At 48.0% G+C, this 18,658-nt stretch overlaps 1 protein-coding gene across 4 annotated transcripts in view; it reads right to left on the reverse strand.

The window, feature by feature from the left end:
- The window catches only part of LOC119116691 (neuronal PAS domain-containing protein 3), an 81,818-nt gene that overhangs the window by 61,521 nt on the left and 1,639 nt on the right, over positions 1–18,658 (reverse strand). The window contains exons 1-3 of one of the 4 annotated variants that reach the window (XM_037242318.1): positions 17,184–17,473; positions 2,801–2,902; positions 457–701 (exon numbers count right to left, since the gene is read on the reverse strand). In XM_037242318.1, coding sequence (XP_037098213.1) covers positions 457–701; positions 2,801–2,902; positions 17,184–17,233 — 397 coding nt within the window. In that variant the 5' untranslated portion in view covers positions 17,234–17,473. Of the gene's footprint in view, positions 1–456; positions 702–2,800; positions 2,903–3,105; positions 3,664–17,183; positions 17,474–18,658 lie in introns of those variants that run through there. The other 3 variants (XM_037242316.1, XM_037242315.1, XM_037242319.1) reach the window with 3 other exon arrangements.

Here is an 18,658-nt window from a genome sequence, read left to right on the forward strand (position 1 = left end):
CCTTGGAATAGTTCAACGTGTTTTTTACTTGACTCGCTCGTCGCTCGCCCGAATATGAGAATCAAGCTCGGCGGGCAAATTAGCTTCGATGCAACGTGGATATTTGAACACAAAGAGCGCATCTACACAACTGCTTGCGTGATGTACACAAACCAATTTCTTTGTGAAATAAAATATTTGTGCACTTTTCTATTTTGATCCGCATGTGTGATAGCACCCCCGGTGGCCAAAGCATGCACCACAGAAGAAGCGGCATCATGTCCAATTGTGCTCAGTTCTTCCTATTCTATTTGAAGGATGTCATGATTGCATGTTTTCAATCTCATAGAGCAAATTTTTTTTGTCAACGTATTTTTTCTTTGGGCTGCAAGTGATGGTGGCCTTTGCTTTGACTTGAATTGGGAAAGCGGGGTGCAGCATTTGCATGAGTTCCCGGCAGCGATGTGGTGGCTGTACCTTTGACTGAGGTGTTGGGGGGCGCAGCATCCACGCGCAAGTTCCACGGGGGGTCCCCTTGGTTAGCAAAGTCCCTCATCTTCAGGTAGCTGATGGTGAGGCGAATGATGGAGGCTTTGTCCAGCTGACTGGTGATAGCGCCCGGCAGTGGGAGCATCTTGGCCAGCTCATAGAACTCAAAGTTCTCCTTTCCGCGCCGTGACCTCGCCGCGTCCCGGGACTTCTCCTTGCGCAGAGCCTGCAGCCTGCCGAGCCACACACAGCATGCGCTAGTTGAGAGAAGAGACCCGGTTCGGTGAGAGGAGGCGACGCGTGGGCTGCCCGTCGTCACTGTCCATGGTTCTGACAAGCTATGACATATTATGTTAACACTTGATCTAAAATTCAAATCGCATTCATACAGAGAAAATATGCGTTTCAAACTTCTGCTGGATGTAGTGGTCCAAAATGGCCACCACCCCTTCATTCTTCATCAGGCTAGCCCGCTGCTGGCTTGACTCTCCTGCTGACCGCGCAAACTTAACTGACATGCACGTGAGGAGGTGTGTTTGACTTGGGCTCCGTCAGACGGACTTGTCACGTCCGAGGAGCCGCACTCGTCCCGTTGCTGCTGCCCGCGCGAGCGTGCATTTAAAACGCGTTGAAAGTACGTCGTAAAGTTGGGCCTGCTGACTTGATGGCGTTTTAAAGAGGTTGACGCAGAGTGCATGTGTGCGCGCGCCGGCTCATCATAAAGCTCTGCGAGCTGTGTCGCACTTGTCGACCAGGAAGTAAGATGTGTGTTTTGTGGCGCGTGCGCAGGCAGCCACAACGACAGGAAGGTCGGCTGCCGGGATCAAGGTTTAACTTGCAGGTCAAACGCCCCGTGCATCATGTGACAGGAATGCCCGTCACCGGGCAGATTTACCGTCGGGTTGAAGGTAACGTTGAGTTACCAACGTTGCGTGGCAACTTCGCCGTTACTGTGTTGCGTTCAAACATCATCGGTCACTCGTTTCAATCTCAAGATATTAGAAGGGGAGATCAATGATGAAATATTACAGGCAATTTTCCCCAAAATTATGACGAGAAAGAGAAGCAAAGAGCTACTTTACTGCACAATATTGCACCCGGGTTATTGCGTCTCAGAAGATCATCTTGACAGAAACAAAGCAGACCTTTTCCAACACAGGCGACCGGAGATCATATTATAATATTAATATTGCACGCATATTGCAGGGTCTGCAGCGCCACGGCAGCGCTAATTAGTTTGGCGTGGCAACAACACACCTTTGGCCTCCAACACGCCGCACGCATCGAAGAGAAGCCAAAACATGGAGAAGGAGCAACCAAAACAACAACATTGACGGCGACGCACCTGCTGCATAACAGCCGTCGCAAAAACGGAGGCAAATGAGGAGATCCAAACACGGGAAAAAAAAAAACAGGCAAGGCCCAAGCCGCCACCGGAAAAACTGTTGGGGTCTTCTTTAAACAAACTGGGCACACGCGACGACTTTGCAATCAGACAAACGAGCGCACGGAAACGCCCCAAACGCTATCCGCTTGGCTTTTTATTTATTTATTTATTATTTATTCATTGCTCTTATTCGTTCATTGTTTGTGCCTTCTTGTTTTTACTTTTTGTATTGTTTACTTGAATGTTTTGTTTGTCTGTGGACCAATATAATATAATATATATTATATAATATTTAATATGTTGTGTCACCGTGGGATAGTAGGAAACGCAATTTCGATCTCTTTGTATGTCTTGACATGTGAAGAAATTGACAATAAAGCAGACTTTGACTTTGACTTTTATGAGTGAAGTCAATCCATTATTAATGCGCTTGCCGGCAGACGGTCAAATGTTGGGAAATACAAAGACGGAGAAGACGTTGAATCATTGAAATGCTCGCTCGGCAACAAACATAGAAAAAAAAAAGAAGAAAAAGATATTTTTGGGGGGGTACGATGGCAGTGACAACCTGGGAGCGGGAACTGGGTTCCGGGCGGCGCCATCAAAGACAGCAAGTGGCCCGTGCGTCGCCTCATGTGGAAAACAAGTTTGTGTGTGGCGTTAAGCCGGCCCTGTAATGAGCTAATAACTGCCGCTGTCTTCTTTTAGCTGCGCCTGACTCGACACAAATCCTCCTTTTATTTCCCATCTGCCACACACACTCAAACACAAACCATGTCATCCTCATACGCACTATGATACTCCAAATCCCTTTTCTCTGTGCCTTCCAAGTTGGTGGACAACACGGTCGATCCAACTTGCTAGCGCTCGCGGGCGCCGCGCACATCAGCAGTAGCATTGGCGTGGGCATCATTACGGCCGCTGTTATGGCATGTGCACGGTTACCATGGCGACGAGGTATGCTGCTGTCCTGCGGCCAGGTGAAGGCTCTTGGGCCGGGCGGCGGAGCAGCTGCCCACGTTGGCCGGACGCTCCCAGTAGGGGTCGCTGTGAAACACACACAGAAAGAAGATGAAGATGAAGCTATTTGGACTGGAGCAAGTCCCCGCAGCCGATCGGCATCTGACTGGACATGCCAGCACTTTTTTTTTCTTCTGAGCATTGACATGTCGCCATCGTCTTGACCAACATTTGACATGGTCATAAACGTGTTGAGAGCAGCGAGCGCTGTGATTTACTGCCGGTTTTACACGTAGATGCACGGCGCACGCCAACACTCTTATGTTGTCAATTGATGAGACTGTCCATGTAGGAAATCTGCACATCAGCTGGTCACGATGATGTCACAGTCTTGTCACATGACGGCATCGTGAAGCCAGTTCAAAGGAGTCCCGTGATGTGGGGTTAGGGCGAAAGCGACATCACGTCAGAATGATTTCGCAAAGTCCAAATGACGTGATGTGACATGGCAATGGCAAAAGGCAAAATGAAAGCTTCCGACAGCGTTTTCAAGAAGAAGCCAGTTGACTTTCTACACACTCGCTTTCCAAGCAGAGGGTGTTGGACCACGTAAATAAATAGCGGTTGGGGCCACCCCCCCATCCGAGGATGGACAGGCAGGGGGTCGTCCAAAGAAGCGTTTAAGGTGCAGGCCGGTGGTGCGTTTGATGTTTGCAACCTCCCTTCCGGCGCCTCGAGAGCAGCGTGAGAGCGAGCGTGTCGGCCGCCGCATCGAGTCAATCAAACGCTCCTCATGTCTGCGCCAAAGGTTAGACGAGGAAGAGGAAGGGAGAGGAAGAAGGAAAAAAAAATCCAATGCGGGCCAATCTCGGCCAGCCCTTCCATCGCACATGCAAAAAGTGTCGGCTTGCCAATCGTGCACACAAGAAGTGTTGGTGATGAATTTCAGCCTTGCAAGTGATGGACGTTGATTAATTGGGCTTTGGCAAGTTGCGGCCACGGCAGCTTCCCAAAATCGAAAGGCGGCAAAAAGTGAGAAGTCTTTGTTTTGTCCTGTCATGTGACTTTCAAAATAAAAGCTAGAGCTCAACCGGACAAGAAATACAACGGCAACGCCCCGGCCAACTGTGTCGCAATGACCTCTGCGACTACGCACGTACACACAAACACACCAGGCATTTTTTAATCAAGTGGTGTCCAATTAGTGGCTAACGATATAAAAGCTTTGTGCTACGACAACAAGCCGGGATGACCGTCACACTGCGGCCCAATAATTCACTTTCCGCGTGCCCGCCCGCGTTTGTGTGTCACAGAAACGTCAGCGTGCGTGTAGCTGTGCATGTGTGCGCGTGTGTGTTGATGTATATCAAGCCTATTTAGCTGCACACATTGAGGCAGAGTGCCCTGAGTCTCCATTACAAGGACAATATTTCCTGTCATATCTGATTTGTGAGAGGAGGGGGGAGGGGGTGACAGCAGAGGGAGGGGGCAAAGCGAGAGTAAGTGGGGGAGGGGGCATGCCAATGTGCAACAGAATGGAGGAGAACAAAATTGAGAGAAGCTCCTTCACGTTCATTGTTCTTTCTTTTAAAAGGTGGAAAGTTGCAAAAAAGGGGAAGGAAGGAAGGAAGGAAGGAAGGAAGGAAGGAAGGAAGGAAGGAAGGAAGGAAGGAAGGAGACCTTTCAGCAATTCTTTGATTGAGTCTGATGAGTCCAAAGTGACAATTGTATGACTTTTCTCTGCAACAAGGTGAGCATACGACATCCTGAAAGAGTGCGGCGAATTCCAGCGTATGACATCATCACCAAGTGACGTGAGAAAGTGAAAGCAGAATGGAGGACACGTCTTGCTTTTGCCCGTAATTCCTTGTTGAGGTGGAGTGTAAATAATGACCGACCGCTGCGACGGCGGCGGCGCAGATAAAAACCAGTCGTACTTGAAAAGAAAAGAAAAGCGCAAGCGTGTGTCAATACAATATATATGCTAATCACGCCTTTAGCGACCGTGCGCATTTCATTACAAGTAAAACACTCAAATGGGCACAAACAAAAACTCTGGCGCTGCGACCGTCAAGGTCGTTCAGTCGCCGTCCCACGCCGCTTTGGAGAAGGACAATGTAAGGCCGTCGGCCGCAAGAGGCGCTCGGGTTGACCGCCCGGAACGCACACGGCGCCGACCGGCGCGCTCTGTGCTCGTTCGCCGCCCGACAGAAACTCCTGTCCGTCTTTTGTCCTCCCATAGCGCAACAGCTTCAACTTTTGATTGAGCTGAGCTCATGCTCATGATAATTGCTAATCACAGCACAACGTCAGCGTACGTCAGCAGTGTGTGCGTGTGTGGCGGAATCGTGTTCCACACATGCTGGCTAATACACTCTATTTATCCCCAAAACATGACAAAACAAAGTGCAGACTCCATGGAATTGGCCTGCATTCACAACTCGACGCAAATGAGCAAACACACACACATGCACAAAACACACACACAGGAAGCATGGCAATCGCCATGAATATTTATGGCATCCTTTGCAAAGAGAAACATTGATAAGCTGCAGCTTGGGAAATTAATGCTGACTTGATTTTTTTCCCCAAAGTGCATTAAAGCAAAAAAATGAATGAAATAATTGAACATTTGTTCATTGTATACACACACGCACGCATGCACGCACACCCCCGCACACACCCGCACACATATACACACAAACACACACACACACATATATATATATACAGGACTGTCTCAGAAAATTTGAATATTGTGATAAAGTTCTTTATTTTCTGTAATGCAATTAAAAAAAAAAAGTTATACATTCTGGATTCATTACAAATTAACTGAAATATTGCAAGCCTTTTATTATTTTAATATTGCTGATTATGACTTACAGCTTAAGAAAACTCAAAAATCCTATCTCAAAAAATTAGAATATTTCCTCAGACCAAGTAAAAAAAACGATTTAAAACAGCAAAACAAAATCAAACATTTGAAAATGTCCATTAATGCACTCAGTACTTGGTTGGGAATTCTTTTGCACGGATTACTGCAACCAATGCGGCGTGGCATGGAGGCAATCAGCCTGTGGCATTGTTGAGGTGTTATGGATGCCCAGGATGCTTCAATAGCGGCCTTTAGCTCATTTGCATTGTTGGGTCTGGTGTCTTTCAGCTTCTTCTTCACAATACCCACAAATTCTCTAATGGGGTTCAGGTCAGGGGAATTGGCAGGCCAATCGAGGACAGTAATGCCATGGTCAGTACACCATTTACTGGTGGTTTTGGCACTGAGGGCAGGTGCCAGATCATGCTGGAAAATGAAATCATCATCTCCATAGAGCTTTTCAGCAGACGGAAGCATGTACAGGACTGTCTCAGAAAATTTGAATATTGTGATAGAGGTCTTTATTTTCTGTAATGCAAGTAAAAACCCAAAAATGTCATACATTCTGGATTCATTACAAATCAACTGAAATATTGGAAGCTTTTAATAATTTTAAAATTGCTGATTATGGCATACAGCTTAAGAAAACTCAAATATCCTATCTCAAAATATTAGAATATCATGAAAAAGTATACTAGTAGGGTATTCAACTAATCACTTGAATCATCTAATTAACTCGAAACACCTGCAAGGGTTTCCTGAGCCTTGAAAAACACTCAGCTTGGTTCAGTCAACTAAATCACAAGTATGGGGAAGACTGCTGATCTGACTGCTGTCCAGAGGACCATCATTGACACCCTCCATCAGGAAGGTAAGACAAAAATAAATTTCTCAAAGAGCAAGTTATTCACAGAGTGCAGTTTCAAAACACATCCACTTAAAGTCTGTTGGAAGGGCGAAATGTGGCAGGAAACGCTGCACAACCAAGAGAGATGTCCGCAGCCTTAACAGCATTGTGAAGAAGAGTCTCTTCCGGAATTTGGGGGAGCTTCAAAGACAGGGTACTGAAGCTGGAGTCCAGGTATCAAAAGCCACTGTTCACAGACGTGTCCGGGAAATGGCCTACAATAGCCTTATTCCCATGGTCAAGCCACTTCTGAACTCAAGACAACAGAAGAAGCGTCTGACTTGGGCTATGGAAAAGAAGCACTGGACAGTTCCAGAGTGGTCCAAAGTCCTCTTTTCAGACAAAAGCAAGTTTTGTATTTCATTTGGAAGTCAAGGCGCCAGAGTCTGGAGAAAGGCTGGAGAGGAGCAAAATCCAAGTTGCTTGAAATCCAGTGTGAAGTTCCCACAGTCAGCGATGGTTTGGGGAGCCATGTCAGCTGCTGGTGTTGGTCCACTGTTTCATCAAGTCCAGAGTAAATACAGATTTTAGAGCACTGACTGTGGAAACTTCCCACTGGATTTCAAGCAACTTTGATTTTGCTCCTCTCCAACCTTTCTCCAGACTCTGGCGCCTTGACTTCCAAATGAAATACAAAACTTGCTTTCGTCTGAAAAGAGGACTTTGGACCACTCTGCAACTGTCCAGTGCTTCTTTTCCATCGCCCAAGTCAGACGCTTCTTCCGTTGTCTTGAGTTCAGAAGTGGCTTTACCATGGGAATACGGCTATTGTAGCCCATTTCCCGGACACGTCTGTGAACAGTGGCTTTTGATACCTGGACTCCAGTTTCAGTCCACTGTCTTTGAAGCTCCCTCAAATTCTGGAAGCGACTCTTCATCACAAGGCTGCGGACATCTCTCTTGGTTGTGCAGCGTTTCCTGCCACATTTCCCCCTTCCAACAGACTTTTTGTGGATGTGCTTTGAAACTGCACTCTGTGAACAGCTTGCTCTTTGAGAATTTTTTTTTTTTGTGTCTTACCCTCCTGATGGAGGAGGTCAATGATGGTCCTCTGGGCAGCAGTCAGATCAGCAGTCTTCCCCATAGTATACTTTTACATGATATTCTAATATTTTGAGATAGGATATTTGAGTTTTCTTAAGCTATATGCCATAATCAGCAATATTAAAATAATAAAAGGCTTGCAATATTTCAGTTGATTTGTAATAAATCTAGAATGTGACATTTTTGTTTTTTTAATTGTATTACAGAAAATAAAGAAGTGTGTGTGTGTGTGTGTGTGTGTGTGTGTGTGTGTGTGTGTGTGTGTGTGTGTGTGTGTGTGTGTGTGTGTGTGTGTGTGTGTGTGTGTGTGTGTGTGTGTGTGTGTGTGTGTGTGTGTGTGTGTGTGTGTGTGTGTGTGTGTGTGTGTGTGTGTGTGTGTGTGTGTGTGTGTGTGTGTGTGTGTGTGTGTGTGTGTGGTGTGTGTGTGTGTGTGTGTGTGTGTGTGTGTGTGTGTGTGTGTGTGTGTGTGTGTGTGTGTGTGTGTGTGTGTGTGTGTGTGTGTGTGTGTGTGTGTGTGTGTGTGTGTGTGTGTGTGTGTGTGTGTGTGTGTGTGTGTGTGTGTGTGTGTGTGTGTGTGTGTGTGTGTGTGTGTGTGTGTGTGTGTGTGTGTGTGTGTGTGTGTGTGTGTGTGTGTGTGTGTGTGTGTGTGTGTACATCCATCCATTTTCTGTAGTGGAGCCTATCTCAGCAGTCATCGGGCTGTAGGCAGGGGACACCCTGAACCGGTTGCCAGCCAATGGCAGGGCACACAGAGACGAACAACCATCCGCACTCGCACTCACACCTAGGGGCAATTTGGAGTGCTCAATTGGCCTACCAAGCATGTTTTTGGGACATGGGAGGAAACTGGAGTGCCCGGAGTGCCTGGAGAAAACCCATGCGGGCACAGGGAGAACATGCAAACGCCACACTGGGAGGGTCGGAGGTGGAATCGAACCGGCACCCTCCTAACTGTGAGGTGGACGTGCTAACCAGTGATGTGTATATATATATAGTTCGTCGTGTTGTTGTTGTGCAGTCAACAAGTGATTTTCATTAGTGATAGCGCCTCCCACAAATCAAAACGTATCGTCGCTGGCTCGGGGCTCCTTTCATTTCCTGTCGTGCAAGTGCGAAGGATTGCGAGCGCGGCGGCAGGAAGGGATGGGATAAAGGTGGCGGTGGCCAGGAGGAAGACGAAGACAATGAGGAAGACGAGGAGGAGGAAGATGAGGAGGAGGCGGCGTGGTGTGCTGCAAATTAGGCCATCGGCCGACACAAAAGGTCACCGCGGCTTGTTCGGCGGAGATCTCGCACACGACCGAGATACAAAAACAGTCACGTCGACAACGATGTCGCTCTGCATGGCCCGTTGCCACCGCTCGGCTGCAGGATAACGGTCGCTAAGGACGTGACGCGGACCTCGATTTGATTAAGAAACAGGTCCAAAAAAAGGAAAAAGAAGGCCGCAATCGAAAATGGATCCATCTTTCGAAAAAAAAAATTCTTATTTGCATTTTCCTTTTCCCAAAATAAAAGAGTTTCAAAAAAGGTAAATTTTCTCAGGAAGGGCTACATATTTTGCCGGCATGCCGTCTTTTCATGCCAACTTTTCTTTCTTTTGACTTTCTTTCAACTCGTCCCACTTCTGATCTGGCCAAAATGACAACGCATCTGGCAATTCATTCACGTTGGAGCAGAATTGTCCATCATTTTCCTAAAACACCGCATCAAGTCACTGGCAAAATGTTGCAGCCAATGTCAAATATTGACAAAGAATATCACAAAGCCAACGGAAAAGGGCAGAAATGGCGTTGGAATGATGCCACCCAGGCACGCACGCATGCTACCAGCCAGCCGACTTTTGGATCAAGATGTATTAAGACTTGGATGGCGTGGAGCTCATTTCGCATCTGTTGTCAACGCCCACGAAGGCTTTGCTGGCTCTGCGAAGTTTGGCAGCAAATCATTCATTCACTCATCATCAGCGGAAGCGCTTCTCCTCGCTCACGAGGGCCCGCCCCAGCTGACTTCCAACAGCAAATCCAAATTCCGGCGCCCGGTGGGGGAAAGTGAGCAAAAGATGCGGGGCAGCTAGAGAAGCACAGGAGAGAGGCAGGAGAGGCTAGAGAGCAAGCCTTGTGCAGCTAGTGCAAAGGCGTATTTTCCCACTGTTTGCCGTTGCCCCCCGCTCGCCTGCTAACAGAGTCGTCAGTGTAATTGCCGGCAAAGAGGCAGAGCACAAAGCGCGACACGCACTTGAAGGGTGCCGGGGGGGGGGAAGGCGAGGGGGTGGTACGAAGGAGGAGAAAATGATGACGGCAAAGGGGGTTTGATGCTGGGAGGGAGAGTAGTAAATTGTTCCATTTTTGCGGGTAATCTAAATGCTAACTAGAGGCAACTTATCAGCACAATGGATTCCCGAGCATCTGCTCAAATAACGGGGGATTTGTCGGCCATGATGGCAGCCAGATTAGGACGGCGGCGACCAAAGAGCGAGCAAGGTGGCTGCGGTGGGAAAGAGAAGATGCCAAGAATTGTGCAAACAAGAGCAAATGACGCCCTCCCAATCACACCGCTCAAGTCACAAGCAGACTTGAGCGGGTCTCCAAAGTGACCAAATCAAAGCAGAAGCCCCAAAAAGGAAACCAGATGAAGGAGGGAGAGAAGGAGGGATCACCACAAGCAGAGGAGGAAACAAGTGCATCAAAAAAAGGGACAAAAAGGGCAACTGTGTGAAACAAGATCTTTCTCCATTTTTGGAACGACTTCTATGCTAAGCTAAAGCTAAACATTTGGACAGACGAGTGAACACAAAATGGCGTTGACATTCAACTAAAAGAAAAATTTATTTCGTAGTCTCGATGATTAAATAAGTGACGGCCACGCAGCAGAGCTCAGATATGCAAATCAACACTTTTCAACATCCCAGAGTGCGACGCTGATCGCTGACAACACGTGCGCGTAGGAACGCCGGCACGTGTATGCCGGCACATGTCCTATGTGTGCATGGACCGCTCGCCGGGAATTTACAGGTTTAGGCAAACGGGGGAATGGTCACCAGTCGAAGAATTTGAGTATTATTCAATTGAAGCCATTTTGCACAAACAAAAATGCATGTTGGAAAAAACAAACACCATAGCTAGCCTAATGATGCTAATTTTTTGCTGAGCGAATACTTTTTACTCACAAACAAAAACGACAGCTAGACATACGAGCAAAACTAAGCAAAAAACAGTTTATTTGCAATTCACAAACATGCTAACAACAATAACACCATACATGCTAACAATGCTAATGATGCTAACAATGCTAATGATCTTAGTTCAGCATCTTAGATCTAAGTTAACAGCACATGTTGTTTTTCTAGAAATAATACACAGTCACCTCCCCCCCCACACACACACTGACACAACGCCAACGCGCACTCATTAAAGATTGCAAATCAGGCAGAAAGATATTTGAACATTGCAGAGTACGATATTGATGTGGTGCACAGGGAAGCTGCTCAAATGGTCTCGTCATTGAAAGGAAATCAAATCAAATCAGTCAAGGCCACCAAAACTTTATCTCACGTACTTTTTTCTTATATTCGCATACAGTGGCGCCTTGAGATGTTTACGGATATTTTTTGCTTTGACATTTGAAGCTAAAAACGGGTGCCGTGTGCTGGTGGTGGGCTCAATTCAACTCGCAAGCAGCCATTTGCGAGGAAGTCAACCGCCTCGAAAAAAGTTGGGGGGGGGGGCACTTATTGTCTTCAGGCGCCGGCAAAAACTAATAACTGAGATATCAGTGCACGCACGCACACACACACACACACACACTCACACACACACACACACGGAGAGGCACCAACAGACATACCGTAATTTTCGGACTAAAAGTTGCTCCGGAATATAGGTCGCATTAGCCATAAAATGCACAATAACGTGAAAAAAAACATATATAAGTCGCTCCGGAGTATAAGTCGCATTTTGGGGGACATTTATTCGACAAAATCCAACACCAGGAACAGACATGAACGAGCAACAACAGGCTAAACGATAGGTAAACTAACGTAACATAAACACAAACGAAGAGCTGAGAACGGGCCTGACGTAACATTCAGTTATTAAAAAAAATATTACATAAATAACACGTTTATAAAACCATCTGTGTCACTCCAATTCATTAAATCCATCGATCGTCCTTTGTCAACAATGGGTGCGCGCCGCTGACGGCGCTTGCACTTCAAAATATTCCACAGGCCCATACAACGATATATAAATTAGATATCAAATAACTATTATATAAGCAATATTATCAAACCATCTGTGTCACTCCAAATCATTAAATCCATCGATCAAATTCCTCGTCCTTTGTCAACAACGCCGCGCGTGCGCCCTGACGTCAGCCTCGTCGTTATTCCACAGATCTAGTATATAACTATATTATAGCGTTAACAAAGTACAAGGAAAGACGTGGGTTTGGTAAACGGCTCTTTATTTAACAAAACAAGAGTTCAACAAGCCAACAACTACTGAACTGTAACAATAAAACCATATACAAGTTGCTAAACGAAATAAAATATATCAAATAACTATAACATAAATAGTTCACCGCAACACGGCCCCAAGCACCGGCGTTGACTTCCAGGCGTGTGGCGGCGTGGACTTCCATCCCCGGAGGTGGCACTTCCAGCCACGGAGGTGGAAGAGAGCTCCATAGAAAAGGACCGGGCGTGCGTAAAAGCCATGTCCGAGCCCCATCCACCGTCCCCGGACAGCCACCCGGCCGAGCGCCGGCCGCCGACTTCCATCCACGGAGGTGAAAGAGAGCTCCGTAGAGTAGGATCGTGCGTGCATAAAAGCCATGTGCGAGCCCCATCCACCGTCCTCGGACAGCCACCCGGCCGAGCGCCGGCCCCAGACTTCCATCCACGGAAGTGAAAGAGAGCTCCGTAGAGTAGGACTGGGCGTGCGTCAAAGCCATAATAGTTTTTCAGACCTTCTGTGTCACTCCAAATCCTTAAATCCTTCAAACTTTTTGTCCTCCGTGTCACTTAGAAACAAAGCCGCTAATGATGCCGGTAGTACGTGGGGCCCTTCGTCATCTTCGTCATCCCGTGATCGAATCTTTGTCCTTTATGTAAACAACCGCCGCGCCGCGCTGCTGACGTTACTTGAAATTCAAATTACAGTAATCCCTTGCTACATCGCGGTTCGTTTATCGCGGTTTCACTTTTTTTTGAAAATTTTTGAAAAAATTTACATATAAGTCACTCCTCAGTATAAGTCGCTCCCCCACCCAAACTATGAAAAAAAACGCGACTTATAGTCCGAAAATTACAGTACGTATTTCCTGTGACAGCATGGGAAATCCTCCGCTGAGCCGTGCCCTAACAATATGAGAGGGATGCTGGAAGAACGTGTGTGTGTGTGTGTGTGTGTGTGTGTGTGTGTGTGTGTGTGTGTGCGTGTGTGTGTGTGTGCGTGTGCGTGTGCGTGTGCGTGTGCGCGTGTGTGTGTGCGCGTGTGTGTACGTGTATGTGTGTGTGTGCACGCGTGTGTCAAAGTGCAAGTGTCACCCTGAAGTGTCAGCGGTCTCCAGAGACACGTTAGGTGGGCAAGAGGGGGAGAAAGCGCAATCATTCCGTCTCTCCAAGGAGTTTCCGTCCATCAGGCCGCATGACATCACCTGGCAAGGCTCACTTTTTAGGTACAGCATATCACGGTAGCAGTTGCCAAGGTAACAACTGGCCGATTGACAGGCTAGAGTGGAAATTGAGGCTCACGGACTCCACCCACAAACAATTGCTGTGTACGTTAGCAGTGACGGCCGGTTAGCGCGCTCGATTAGCGCGCTTAAAAAGGCAAATCTGAGAGCTACAAAGAGGAAGTAAAGTGGCTAATTTGGCATGCTAACTTTTGCATGCTAACTTTGGCATGCTAAGATTGGCATGCTATTTCCCACCGCGGCCCTAAAAGCCAGAGACGTGAACTTTCACACCTCCAAACAGGAAACGCAAGGACGAACATGAGCGCCAAAACGCGCAGCTCACGTTAGGTCCCAACGCTGGCCATCTTGATAGTCCATGTGAGGGATGAACGTTATTAAAATGTAAATAAACAGTCGGCAAACTTACACCGGGCTCTTATCTGGGCTGGGAAAATAGATATAAATAAATAAATATTTTTCCCCTCCCCACCGCTGCACACACGCGCGCACGCATACATACGTACGTGCAACCATATAAGCACACACACAAGTCATCGAAGAAATGCGCCAGAGTGCAACAAGTGCTTGAAAACGGAAATGGCAAACACACATACTTGTATCTCTTACTACCGTAAGAATACACGCACGGCAACACAGGTCTTGCTAACATATGTCGAGGGATGCTGATAGACTGAAGGACAAACACAGTCAAAGAAAACACACACAGCTGAGAGCATATTTGCGCGTGTGCATGAGTGCGTGCGCACGCGTCACCGTAAGCTCGGGCCACTATCGGCGCTAAAACGATTACAGCGCACCATTTGTCACGTGAATGGTGGCAACATATAGCTCGACATTTCATTTAGCGCGATGGGGGGCATTGTGTGTGCATTGTGTCTGCCGTTGACCCACATACATAAGAAGCCCCGAAGGAAGGAAGGAAAAAGAATGACATGGAGAAAGAAAGGGACAGATGTAATTGAAAGAGAACGAGAAAAGGCAAAGTGCGTGGGTGTGTGCGTGCGTGGGCGCGCATCATCCATCCTTACAGCAGCCAAGCGAAAGCAAAGAAATTTGATTCTGCATGAGCAACGCTTGAACGGATTTTGGGCTGCATGAACGAGAATGAGACATTTTGTTGGTTTTGCTCAAATTTGCGCAAGGACATAATTTCATGTGCTCTGGAAGGCTAAGCTAACACCTCGCTAACTTGGCCGCTGCTTTATTCTTACCAAACCTGACGCTAGCACTAGGGCCAAAGCGCTTCACTCAACTCGTTTTGCGTTTAACCTTTGCAAAGTTGAGATGGGTGTGTGTGTGTCGACACGTGTTGTTTTGTGCTAAATGTCACCTTAGTCATTTGGAGTTCAAATGTCAGCTCTGCATGCACAACTTGAATACATTCAAACTTTTGGGGGAGAGGGTGGGGATTCACAAGGTGGTGTGACAGCAGACGGGATAAGTTGGGACAAATGACATCCGGCAGGTGGACGGAGGCCAAACGACGCCAAGCCTGGATTGGGACGCTTCCAATCAAAATGGCTGACTTCCTGTTCAATTTTGGCTTTTTGGAGACTTTTTTTTGGACTGCATCAAGTTTTGTGCGCACTTGTGTCAGGCTTCATATGTTCTACGTTTGCTAAGGGCGCAAGGGCGGCGGCACAATGGGCGGCGGCGGAAGGGCAGCGGCGCGAGGGCTGCGCGAGGGCAGCAACGAGAGCAGCGACGGCGGCGGCAGAGGGTTGCGGCGGCGGTGGAGGGTCGCGGCGGCGGCGGATGGTCGCAGTGGCGCTTCAATCGCGTGGCAATCGTAAACTTGCATTGCGAGTAGTGACACGTTCACTTGGAAGGAAGGAAGGAAACAGGAAGGAGGAAAGCCACGACAAGCCGAGGATCCGAGGAAGATGGCCAAGGCTTGTGCATGTGATGATCATTTGCTGTTGCTATGGTTACGGCAGTATGGGCTCACCGGCGAGTAAGTGACGGCCACCTTCGGGCATGGCGGCCATTGGTCGATGAATCGACACCCGACAGCTCATCAAATTCATTGACCATTGGTGGGGGGGTTGCTTTGTATCCACAATCAGACACTGGCAAACCCATCAATAAAGCGAGTTGCTGCCCTCGCCGTTTCGAGTTGTGTCAGCGGCAATGTTTCGGGCCTTTGTCTTACTTCTGACACAAAAGAAAATTTGAAAGCATTTTTGGGAAACAACAAATTTTACGTTTTGCACCCAACAATGCTTGATGCATGACTTGCGCCACATTTTGAAACATCTTGGGGTTTCTAGAAATGATGAGGCCCAAACACCCAAAGTCAAATGTTGCCAACTTTTGCCCGTCGTGATCTAAAAGGCCGGCGTGCCATGAAAAAAGTGCAAGAGTGTCCAACTAAGCACTTAGTCAGGTCGTAGTCGAGCGCCACCCAAAGTTCGCCAATGAAGGCCGCGCTATCCGGATGCTAACATTCTTTCTGAGTCAGATTTCAAGTTGGCACCATAAACATCCTGATTTTCACATCGCAAATCTGAGAAAAAACAGAAAGCGCATGAGAAAGCGTCCTTGTTTGGAATTCTTTTGCTCCTCCCCCATCTTGTTTTGTTGCTGACGACTCAACAGTGCACAATTGGCTTGGACATTGGGCGAGAGGTGTAAGCAGCCATGCAGCCGCCGCGATGCTGCGCCAGCCACACACATCGTGTCGGCACACAGCGGCGGGCAGCGTGTCACGCTAGCTGTTGGACCCGCCTCACCAATCGTCTTAGCTGAATTCATGGTCAGCCACACGCGCAAACATTCGCACACGCAATCAGCAGTCATGTGCTAGCACTGGCGCACACTCGCACGCAATTGCGTCATCGTTATTTCATGGAGGTGCAACGATTGCTCGCTTCGCTTCATCGACGACGACCGGATGAGTAATCGACGACTATTTGAATGATTGGAGAATTTCTTTGTTGCTCTTTGCAATTTCAGCCTCCCGAGCCTGAACATACAACATTCACAGATTTCTCCATTCTTGCGAAAAGTGGACAGATTATTTGGGTTTTGTTTTTCAAAAGTAGACTCTTTTGCTGACATCAACTTATGTTTCGCACTCTCAATTGGAAATAATGTCCTGTTGATGATTAGAACCCTGGAAATTAACATTTTCGCGGGGGGGGGGTTATCCCATTCATCACTTGAAAACAGAACAGATAGTTAAATCGATAAAAATAATCGTTAGTCGCTGCTCTGCGCTGAAGCTACGACTAGGACTGCAAATCCGACTTTTTTCATTGGCAATATTTATATTTATGTACATGTTTTTTTGATGTTACACATATCTTCTTATGCTTGACCCCTATTTTTTTTTATTTTTGATACCTGAAAGGAAGTGCTTCAATCTGATTGTGGCAATAAAAGTGCAATTGCTGGATCAGGCTGAAGAAAGCATCACAATAACTGCCCCAACAGTAAGACGTCATCATCATCAAACGAGCATGTGAGCAACAAGTAACAACTTGAGTTAGAGGGGAGGGGTTAGGAAAGACTCAATTCGTCTTATTCATGAATTAACCTAAAAGGCCACGAAAGTCAACACATGTGTCACATTCAACCAGAACAACAACAGCTTCTGAAGACGAATGAGTGACGTTCGAGCGCGCTCACATAATCTCCTCTCAGGTGACTTCGCGTGCATGCGCTGCTATAAAACTTCATGCGGATGCAAGCATTGCCGAGCAGGCGCGTGTACGCGGGCCTGTTGCTCAGCCAGCACGCGCACGCGTACGCTGCCAACACACGCGTGCGCGCGCGCGGCGACGGCCACGGGGGCACGCGCGCAAATAGTCACACGCATGCTCACGCATCGCTTGCTTTACCGTTGTGTGCGCGCGTGCTCGTGCTGGGTGCTGGTCTTGGTGGGCGCCATGTTCCCGGTGGTTGTAGTCGCGGGGTGGGGGCTTGGGTTTCGCGAGGTGAGGCGGGGGGGGGGCGCCTGGATCAAGCTTCTCCTCTCAGACGTCGGCAGCAGCGCCAATGCGTCACGGCGGCGGCCGTGCGAGACAAAGCCATGTCCCCGTGCACGCGCGTGCTCGTAAAGGGGCGTTCGGCGGGCTGCATGCCGAGCGCGGCGTGGGGGTCCCCCGCCAAGCGCTTCCGACGTCCGCGCGCTTCGTCAATCCCAGCCGCGGCGGAGCTCCGAGCCTGCCACGATTTCTCCCAAGCGCAGAATCGGGACGACAAGACAAATCAAGAAAAAACACGACTCCCCCACCCTCCCCCCCAAAAAAGAAAAACAAGTGGACGACACGCCGATGGGCAGTCGGGGAGCGGCGTGTCCCCCTCCCCTCCAACTCGTCTTCCCGCTGGCGGCGTTTTCTCTCCCGCCCGCCTGCGTGCCGCAGACACGCCGCTCGCCTCGTGCGTGTGCGCGCCTAAATGCATGCGATAGCATGCGTGGAAGCACGCTCGCGCGCGTGCGTTTTGTTTAATTCCCCGCGTGGCGTCTTACAGGTTGCATCCAATGTCAGCACAATGTGGGGGCGCATTGGAGGTGGGGGGTCTTTAGGATAACTCGCTTGTAAATTTCACATGCACTCGCACGAAGTTTCCGCTCGCTATTTATTGAACCTGTTGCTGAGCTGAAATGCAAAAGAAGGGAAAAGTGGAAACATGGGGCGGGCTAATAGTTTGGAGCAAAAGCATTAGCACTGCTGAAAAGAGCGCCCTTGCATATTCTGAAATAATCTAAAAGCGACGATGTTCCGTGGCAGGAGGTCAACGTGTGCAGACACCGAATCGTCGTCAGTTAGGAAAATTGCACAGCGCGGGCCACTTCTCAAATGAACACAGAGCAATGGAAAGGAAACACTTCATCTCATTCTGTTAGTGTACCGTAGCTTAGTGTGATGAGGAGCCTTTCACTGGCTCGCTCCATGACGACCTCTCAAGGTCAAAGGAACCTTAGGTGGCAAGGCGCCAAGCAGGCCGCGGGAGGAACACAAAAAAATGAAGCCGACTAAAGTTGACCAAAATGTTGACCAAAAAAAAAAGCTTCCCGAATCATTCGTCAAATTAAACACTTTTTGAATTGGATTGGGCCAACGTTAATGACGTCTTTGCGGTTCAACTAAGCAAACAACTGAATAAACTCGGGCTGCAACTTTTTAATAAGCCATTAGGTAACTATCTTTTTCAATTCATCGATGAATCTGAAAATTGGCATAAATGTCCGTCATTATTTTCCAAACTCAAAGCTGATGATTGCAAACATCTCACGGGCAGAAAAATGATAGTGGATGATGACACGGTCAACGGCCGCACCCCCGCTAGCCAGGATTTGCACTCATTTGCT

This window comes from Syngnathus acus, chromosome 22 (assembly GCF_901709675.1).
Source record: "Syngnathus acus chromosome 22, fSynAcu1.2, whole genome shotgun sequence".
NCBI classification, from domain to species: Eukaryota; Metazoa; Chordata; class Actinopteri; order Syngnathiformes; family Syngnathidae; genus Syngnathus; species Syngnathus acus.